This window comes from Hirundo rustica, chromosome 1 (genome assembly GCF_015227805.2).
Source record: "Hirundo rustica isolate bHirRus1 chromosome 1, bHirRus1.pri.v3, whole genome shotgun sequence".
NCBI lineage: Eukaryota > Metazoa > Chordata > Aves > Passeriformes > Hirundinidae > Hirundo > Hirundo rustica.
Window position 1 is genome coordinate 101731086 of NC_053450.1, and position 10183 is coordinate 101741268.

At 39.2% G+C, this 10183-nt stretch overlaps 1 protein-coding gene across 2 annotated transcripts in view; it reads left to right on the plus strand.

Annotated features, from left to right (window-relative positions):
* POU6F2 (POU class 6 homeobox 2) overlaps positions 1-7283 on the plus strand; it is a 312255-nt gene extending 304972 nt beyond the window's left edge. The window contains exons 9-10 of one of the 2 annotated variants that reach the window (XM_040084661.2): positions 3248-3416; positions 6616-7277. In XM_040084661.2, the coding sequence (XP_039940595.1) occupies positions 3248-3416; positions 6616-7120 (674 nt within the window). In that variant the 3' untranslated portion in view covers positions 7121-7277. Of the gene's footprint in view, positions 1-3247; positions 3417-6615 lie in introns of both variants that reach the window. The other variant, XM_058423089.1, reaches the window with a different exon arrangement.
* The last annotated feature ends 2900 nt before the right edge of the window (positions 7284-10183 follow it).

Genomic DNA, 10183 nt, shown 5'->3' on the forward strand with positions numbered 1-10183 from the left:
TTACTTTCCATTGAACCTCTTCAGCCAGCTACTTCTCCTTCTGTCTGACTGGGGAAATCATCCCCCTGTAATCCCTCCCATGGCAGAACTCTGTGCAACACAAGTTTATTATCTCCTTCAGGGTGCACTGATTCCTCTGTAGCAGCTCTTTCCCTTAACTATTAAAATCACAACATATTTTCCCTCAACAACAAACTCGCACAGGATATTCAGAAGAATTCAAAAGTGGGAGAAATATTCCCTTCAATAGGAAAAAACAGATTTCAGTGCAGGAGAGCCTGTGGATTTAATTTCTTCCACACTGCCCATTTATCTTCACCATCCACCAGGACAGCTGGTGGAATTTTACCTGTCTTCCTTTTTGTTATACGTACCCATACCCTCTGAAATGGTCCCAGACAACCCTCTGACTTTTCTCCAGCACCCAGTGGTTTCATAGGCAGCCACTATTTTCTCATGCAATAATGTAAACTTGGAGGCTTGAAATCCACCACTGTGGATCCCAAACACTCAATGGGTTTGGTATTCTCTATTTTCCTGTTGGCACTGGGTGGCCTTCCCTGGAATATCCACTTAATTGGAAAAGAACCAGCTTATTTACTGTCTTCAATAAGCTACTCTTCCTAAAATGTGAAGTGCACTATATTTTCAACTGTTCTGAAAGCTCAGAACTTGTTAAAACAAAGTCCATAATCTCTTTGAATATGTTTATGTATGTGCATATTTAGAACACACAGTCTAAGACTATTGATGGCATTTTAATGCAATACAGTAAAACAGACCAATGATGATGTTAGTAGAGTGGTCTTCATACCACTATCTCTGTTTTAGGGAGGTGACAGAAGACAAGATCTGTGGATTTCAAAGGGCTTTGAATCACACCCAAAGTAGAAGTGGTTCCAATTTCACACAAATGCAATCTTCCATAAAATTTAAGATAACATTTAACTGTTTCAGTTCATCTGTTAGTACTTTCCTGTCGCCAAAGATTCTATGAAAGAATGAAGCCTTTTTCTCAACAGATATTCCACATTATATTACATTCTACTCCCATATTACTGAAAGGCATCACAGGTTTTTTCTCATCTCGAGGAGAGCTCAGCCGAATACTTCTCTCATCCAAGTGCCACAGACAGGAATGGTCTTTCCATTATGCTCACTGTTGCAACAGTGCCAGACCATTCTAGATCCAGCAGAACTTGGCAGAATTTCTCTATAACTCCTCTATAATTTCTCTACAATTCGTTTTCTCACTTCCCTTTTTATTCATATCAGGAGCTGGGGAGGATTAGGGGCGTCAGGTGCCATAGTTTGCTACTTTGAAAGTTCTCTGGGAACAGCTGAATTGTCCTATGTTACATTCCTAACAGCCTTAGTCAGAGACCTTAAAGTAACAGAAGGAAAGAGGTGAGGAAGTCACCATTTTAGTGTACTTTACTCAAGGGAGTTTTTGAAGCCAGTATCATTTATGATATTTAGTACAGAGACTTGAAGGGCAGATAAGTCTGCAGCTCCATTCTGTGTCTCTGATGAGCATAAGCAGGAATATTTCATGCTTCTAGAGGCAATTACTTTATAAACTGTCACAGCACTTTCTCCTAAAGTAAACAATATGCACCCTAGCTCTGAACTGAATAAGTGCATTGGTGTGCAGGTGACCACAAGTACATCAGTGAGAACAGCAGAGATGATTCTGAGTGTGGAGTGTTGTTGAAACAAGATTCAGACTATGTGCATGTTTGTATGCATAGTTCAGGTGGTCCCTTGTTGCATACAGAAGAATTTAAAAAATATTATTGCCACTTGTGCTTTTTACTCTCAAGCAACAGAGTAAATTTATATATCAGAAAACCCTTTTCCCTCTGTCTATTATTTGACAAAAAGATTTTTTCATGGGATGTTTCCATCACAAAGAAATTTTGCACCAGGCTTATAAACTCCTGAAAATAAAAGCTTTGCTACTGTAATGCTGATAAGCCCTCACTAGAGCCATACTAGCAGGAGCTATTCTCATATAGGTTTCAGAATGGTAATGTAGTCTACCACTGTCCTTGGACAACTGCCTGCATTTACAGAAATTCAGGGGTTATTGTGCTGCAAACTTTTCACCTTGGAGTCTGAGGAGTGAGGTGAAGAACAATAGAGATGTCTCACTGGGAGAATGGCTTCACTACATGCAGGATTGCACACCACTTTGAAATCTTCTACCAGCCCAGTCCCATGCTGTCTCTGACTTGGCAAACACTTTCATTTAGTCAGGGATCAGTAGCTTGGCGGGGGGAGGCGGGGAGGGAGGTGGGAGGGGGGGAAGTTCTATTCTCCAGCTGTTGTGTCATTTCCCTTGATAAGTCCTAAATTGACCGAGTTATCCAGCTCCAAAGGAGCTTTTCTGTAGCAGACATGCTTTATTATGTGCCCTTTCAGGGACAAAGGCTTCTGTGTCAGTAAACTGCTATGGAGAGGAAGGACAGATTTATTCTCACAGCATTGTAAGCATTATCTTCTGAGGGACTAATGTAAAAGTAAAAAAACTGTGCAGCATTACCATCCAAAACCAGTGTTGCTGCTCTTTGATTATTGACCTGATGGGAAGCAGAATAAAAAGCTTGAGAAGCTGCTTCTCAGAAGGGCATATTTTAAAAGACAATTTTTAACTTAAGGAGGTTTTAAAGGCAGAATTTTTTTAGGCTTGTTTGCTTGCTGGGTTATTTTGGACATTCATGTGGCACTTTGGGTTCGGTATTGCATAAAAGGGAAGAAAGAGTTGCGAATCTCCTTATTTGGCATTAACTTTAGATAAATTGCAAAGACTTGATTTCAAGTTAAAAATCCAAGCAGCTCATACATATATATATATATAGCCCTCCCTACAGGCTAGAAATAAATATATTAACACTGACAATTGCACCATGTGATTAAAAGGAAAAACAGGGAACATGACTCCTCAATGCAGAGAAGATGTGCAAGGCACAAACGGCATTGAGGACTTCCTCTGAGGTGAGCTGGCCTTTGTCAGTTCAGCAAAGTCATGTATTTGAAAGACACCTGCAGACAACTGCAGCCCAGTCAGCATCTCAGCAATCTGAACACACCTGACAAGGCGAGACTGTTTCTGTTGGGGGAAGAAGAGAGAGGGGTCACTATTAAAAAACTTGGACTTGTAAGTCTTCATAATGAAAATGGCTGTAAGCCCATTTCACTGATACATGATGCAAAGAACTGACATGATTAAAAAATATCTCAACAGATCCTCAGACAGCTACTGGAGAGGTGGATGGGGTAAATCTGGAAGAAATACGAGAATTTGCCAAAGCTTTTAAAATCCGGCGCCTGTCCCTTGGCCTGACACAAACTCAAGTTGGTCAAGCCCTAAGCGCCACCGAAGGCCCAGCCTATAGCCAGTCTGCCATCTGCAGGTAACAATTTACATCATAAACCCTTCTTCTCGCTTTGTCCTTAATAATGATCCAGCTTATTTTGAGGAGCATGCTTGTATTTGAGTCTCATAATTTTAGAGTGTATTGTTTAACTTGATATTTAAATTAACCAAAAATGTTGTTATCTGACATATAAATTGTTCTTATTGTGCATATTTTGAGTGATTTTGGTCTCTTTTTTCCCTCCTTTTCTAAACAAGTGAGAAACAATGCTCCTGGCATAGAGACTTAATTCCTCAGATGAGCTGGAGATCCTGCAGATGCTGGATAAGCACCAGCTGACCCTCTTCATAGTGTGCCTTTTTCTACAGATAGGGTTACTGAACAAATATTTCATGGCTGCATCCCTGCTAAGTTAAAACCTGTATTACTATGGTTAGCACTTCACATAGAGGATGTTAATGATTTACCTAGGCAACACAGAAGGGAAAAAAATAGCCTTCCTGCTATCTTGCAAACCAGCAGCTATTCATCTTTTATCACTCAAATATTTACCGAAAAAAAAACCAAAACAGACAAACCCATGTATGCAAAACAGAAGCAGAAATCTGTCCTAATCATAAGAATTAATAATATAGTCCTGACAGTTAAAATAGAAGCAAACACCTTATATGCATGTATGCGTGTTACAGTAATCCCATGTTTATGCATGAGGTAACAAACACACTTAGGTAACAGCTTTTTCCTCTTGGGCAATGCCTTATAGTCCTCCGTCAGTGAAAGCCAAGAAACCAACTCTAAGCTTATTTAAGTGGATTTTGTTCTTGGTGATCCATGAAATGCTCTGTCTTTTTATCTGCTCTTTATACTTTTAATGTATTCCCCATAGAATGGAAGTGTACTTTTCCTGCAGTTAACGACTAAGGTTATAAATAACATCAGTACGGGGTAGTGTGCTTGTAGCTCACATTTTGCTCAATGATTTTCCATAAAACCCATTGATTGTTGTTAAATACAAAGAGCTCCATAGGATCCTCTCACTTCTATGGTCTCCCCTACTGTTTTTTCTTATAAGATACCTCCCTGTAGAAAATAACCTCTATTCAGTCTATACAAGGATACTACTGCTGGGAAATTTGTTTCAAGACTTGTATGTCGTTATACCAAACATGTCCTGTAGTAACAACACTAACAAACAGTGCCAATGATATGAATGCTATTGCTTCCTATTGCTAAGGATTAATTTTGATTTTGTAGGGGGTTTTTTTATTATTTCTTTGTGGTCAGTTGGTAAAGAATGCCTAAAATGGGTGGAGGTTTTAGCAACTGACAATTTTTTATAGTATTAAGTTGCTGTTTATCATTCTATACTTTAAAGGGACACATTGTGGTTTCCTTTACTTTCACCTAGTTTGCTGTATTCTCTGTTCTTCCATCTACCTCACTTAGAGAAAGCACTGGGGATGGCAAGACCAATTACGGAGGGCTCCCTCCTACAGAGGGGCAAGTTGCTCAGAACCTGAGGCTGGGTACAAAAGCTTGTCCCAAATACTTGCAAGGTTACAGGTTTTTTCATCTCCTTTGCCCACCTCATATGGACACCATTTTGGGGTGTAATTACATGCTATGACTGTGCATTTTTTGTTAATCTGCTTCAGTGGCAGCATGTGCTCCTCAGAAATAGTAGATCTGACTTTTTTCAGATGCAATAAAGGAGTTTCAGTATGAACTCCAGGTCAGTGGAAGGGGCAGTAAGGCAAGAAATTTGAACAACCAACTCAAAAATAAAAGTACAGTCTCCTGGTGGCCTATGCAGGTCATATGAGCAATATACCACTTTGATATATTCTGCATGCAAATAGCAGCATTTTCTTTAACTTGAGACAATGCATTCTAAACTACATTCTTCAGCCTGAAATATCATTGGACACCTTGCAGTCAATACCACAGTAAGATGTCAGGCACCAGTTACAAATTCTTTGGAATACTATTATCTGAGATTATTCTTTGTCTTAATCTTTGTTTGTGAAAAGTGCTTTTTTTCTTGCTGGAATATTTTTTTCTGCCTCCACATGCTGAATGGAGACACTAAAAATGGCCAGCTCCAGCCACCAATTCTCTTTGCATAAAGGGATTGAGTCTCATCTCCAGAGCACTCTGTGATTAGTGGTGGTGATGGTGGTGGTGGTGGTGTTTCCGCACCACCTGGGCTGGAGAGCACAGCAGCGACATCCAGTAATTATTACCTTTCTGCAGCATTAAATACCACAACATATAGAGTGGACTGAGCAAAGTGGGAAAACAAATGGATGGCACCAAAGGACTTGGGTTAAGCCTTTTTTAATGTGTAGAAAAAGATGATAAACTCAGTAAATGAAAGAAACAAATACTTACAAGACTTGAAACATGAACTCTGCTCTTCTGCTTGTTTTTGAAAGGGTTAAAGTTTTGTGTGGCTGGTTTTTCAGATGTTCTATAATACTTGTAAAATCTGGTTTGACAAAAGACTTTTGATGGCAAAATGATATATAGAAGATCTCATTAACAGGAAATGATATCATTCTGGTACAGTTTGCAGAAATCCCACAATAAACTCAGCTTGGTGCCACAGCATATTAGTAGACTGTTATGCTGGGTTTCATCTGGAAAACCTGAGTCTGTCTTTGCACATTGTGGGAACAGCAAGATAATTGCAAAGTGCCCAGCTGTTTCAGCTGAACAACACTGTGGCTATGGGAATATTTTTTCCAACCCAGAAAAGGGATGTAACATTAACTTACAAACAGTGAAAATTGCTGAAAAAATGTAAAGGAAACCTGATATTCGGAGGCTAGTATTTGCCACTGGTTTTTATTATTAAAGCTGTGGTGTTTGGATAACATGGGATGAGGCGGATAACAAAAGGATTAAGCACAAAGACAGGATGATAAAAGCAATGCCTTTGATATCATTTCCTGTAATTAGACTTAGTCTCAAGGGTTTTGAAGATGATCAGAAATATGAAAATGTGATTCTTAACCTGTATTATTTAGTGTACTTAAAATTTTGTTGAAGTGCTCATTTTGTGTTAGCTTAAATCTCTAGCTATATATCTATATCTATATTTATGTATAGATATACCTGACAGTTTTCATAATCTACTGTAAATTACCTCTGCCAGTCAATTAGTCAGGCAGGCAGGAAGTCCCACGCTGGCAGAGCATCAGTGTAAGACTCTTCTTTCTCAATTTTCCCTCAGACACACCATCCTGAGAAGCCACTTTTTCCTACCACAGGAAGCCCAAGAGAACACTATAGCTAGCAGTCTGACAGCCAAACTGAACCCTGGCCTTTTGTATCCTGCCAGGTTTGAAAAGCTGGACATCACCCCTAAAAGTGCCCAGAAGATAAAGCCGGTGCTTGAGCGGTGGATGGCTGAGGCTGAGGCCCGCCATCGAGCAGGGATGCAGAACCTTACCGAGTTTATTGGGAGCGAACCATCCAAAAAGCGCAAGAGGCGTACCTCATTCACGCCACAAGCCCTCGAAATCTTGAATGCCCACTTTGAGAAGAACACGCATCCCTCTGGGCAAGAAATGACAGAGATTGCAGAGAAACTGAACTATGACCGGGAAGTAGTTAGAGTTTGGTTCTGCAATAAGAGGCAAGCACTGAAGAACACAATTAAACGTTTGAAACAACACGAGCCCGTGACAGCAGTTCCTATGGAGCCTTTAACAGACTCTCTGGAAGAAAACTCCTAAAAGCAAAACAAAACAAAGCCAAATCACACAGAAAAAAATCCCACATCAACTGAAACATGTCCGTTTGAACTCTGTGAAAATACCTATTCGTCACCCTTGTAAGTAAAAGACTGAGAAAACTACAAGAAGGACAGAACAATTTATAAATGTCCATGGGTTTTCCTATTTAAAAAAACAAAACAAAAAAAAGACACCACACTTAGAGTGAGTGTCGTAGAATTAGTTCCTCAAAAAAAGAAAAAGCCAGTTTTTTTAAATGGACTTAAAGTAAACCAAATAACTGCTTAATTTTTCTGTATATTATGAAAATATCAACACATTTTAAGGAAAAACAAAACAAATAACAAAAAAAAAAAAAAAAAAAAAAAAAAAAGAAAAAAAACTTTTATCTGTTTAAAAGAGAATACAAGCCTGCCACCTGGAGGAGTGATTGTAGCCTTTCAGGTATCAAGTGCTGATTCACTATGAAAACTATTAACCAAAGGCAGAAACATGGCATTGCAAACTAGATTGTTAGTCTACTCTTTTATGAGTGTAAAATTGTGTTACAAATTTTTACATTTGTATTTTGCAAAGAGGAATACAGGATTAATTTCTCTCATCCTTGTTTGTACTCCTGCAGGTGTGTACAAAGCCAGTCTGTAGTAGTCACCGAATTTTCTTTTCTTTTAGTCAACAGTTTTGCAATCTCCTAATGTTTGGGTGCCAAAAATAATTACATTTTATTGTTATTTGTGGGGTTTGGTAAGGTGTATGTCTTGGTTTGCATTTGTTTTTCTGTTTTTTTTCTTCCTGATTCTATTTGCTGCCTTGTCCCTTCCAGCTTATTCTCCACCCCTTCCCCAAGCCCCCCAAACCCAGTTCTGTTTGAAGAATTCTAAAAAGAAAAGTGAAATCTGAACACTTTTATATGCTGAAATGCAGTGAGGACAAAGAAGGATTAGGACTATGTCTGATGGACTGTCAAGCCCACACTGAACATTGTGCTTTTTGTTGAATGTGTAGCTTGAGATTTCTCTGTCCTTTGGCCATGAACCTGGAGAGGTTATCAAAACTCATTTTGTAGTATAAATATAAACTGCACACTTGGTACAGTACTGCACCTGTATTATGGTTCCATCTGAAGCAATTTCTCTCCAAAGCCTTCTAGCCAAAGAAATTTCCTGAGGTTCTGATGAAAACAAATGGACAGGCTGAGAAGTGATGAGGATGTTTTGATCATTACATCACTATGGACAATTTTGATGGTAGTGCTTTTTTCCTTCTGGCTTTTTTTTGTGTCATATTGATGCTCACCCTGTTGACTTCTTTAGTAGGAGGATGTGCTTCTGCAGGTATTTGCTGTGGCCACTGGCTAGACTAAGCAATTGGGACATAGGGAAAACTACTGAATGCCCCTTGATAATATAAGGTGGGCCACCTGCAATATTATTCAGGTGAACTGTTTTTTCTTTAGTGACAGTTTATCTCTGTGGCTTCCTTTCTGATTGGACAAGCATCTGCTAAAATACTGTGGTCATTGGACCTACAAGGCACAGAGGCAGAGAAAGGTGTTGCAGGTTTTTGGTGGGTGTGGTCTGATCTGTGAAAGTCATCTGCAATCTTCATCCTCTGCTCAGTTATGCTCAAGCCTTTGGGATTCAGCCCACCATTAGGGTAGATGCTGCATCTTGATCAGGTCTTCCCAAAAGATAACATCAGATAATTGGTTCAGCTCACTGTCAAGATGGTAAAATTCTGCTGGTATAACTCCTGATTGCATTCCTTGACCTCAGAATGGTTGTGCTGGATTTTTGGTGGTCTACCTAGGATGTGGAAGGAAGTTCCTGAAGTGCTGGAGTCTTCAAATAACACCTCTCTTACTAAAGAGTTTTCAAAAACTTCAAGCTATATCCAAAACTAAGTGAAAGAAATAGACATTCATTGATTTCACTAGGCTTTGAATCTGGCCCTCAGTATTTTGTTAATGGGATTTGCCTTATAAAGTGGAGAATTTATTGCATGGTTGGTGGAGCTTTAAGATTTCAGAGGCCTTCACCTGGGCCAGAAGCTGCTTCTAAACGTGAGCACTCTCAAAGGTCACTGTTGGATCACACTGAGGATCCAGTACTCCAGGATGGGCTCATGTCCAGCAATGCATTTTAGACTTTAAGCTTCACCAGGGTATGTTTAAGGATGTTTTCAGTCTTATTTTTATGAGGAGGCGAATGACAATTGTTAATGACTCTTTTTCATCTGTTGATATATAAATAACTGCTGGGGGAAAAAACACCTCAGTAACCACAGGCAAACTGTGAGGGACAAAAGAGATGCTTTATCCAAGCTGGGCATGTAAATTAGTCTCACAGCAACATCTGCCCCTCTGGGTTTTCTTTTTACCCTCTCTCTCCATATATACCTATATCCTCGGAAATATCTATGTTGTCTATACCAAACAGCCCTAAAGTTGTCACCACTGTTCAATCTACACAATGATCAGACTACCATCCAGAAGCCAGCAGGAAAGCAAGGATGAACAAATCATATTTGGAAGCAGTCACTCCTGAAATCCTACCCATGTCTCCAGGACATTCCTAATTGCCCAGTCATTAATGCCACATACACAATTATGTGCTCAGTCATCCTTAAGGACATACCCTCCCCCCACTCCATCCCTACCATCAACAGCCTGGGAACAAAACCATCAACCATTCTTTACCTCAAAACTAAATTTCCAATTCTCCCAGGGACTGCTCTAAATTCTGTGAAGAAAAATCCCCCAAGAAAAAAGCTAACTAATCACTGTATGAAAGATACTAAATGTTTAAAAATATGCTGGCCGCAGTTATATAAGCTCTTTTCTGTTCCAAAGTACATATCGGAAGGATATAACTAGGACAGTGAAAATGTAAAATAAATGTAAATTGCCAGCATGGAAGAAAAAATAATGTTCATCCCACAGTCTTAAAATCATTCATGTGCAGTGATTTTTTTTACAGTTTTCTAATTTTGTATTTTGTTTTGTAAATTATTTATAAAGGGTTGTAATGCTTCTCATATTAATTTTTTACACACAAATTTTTG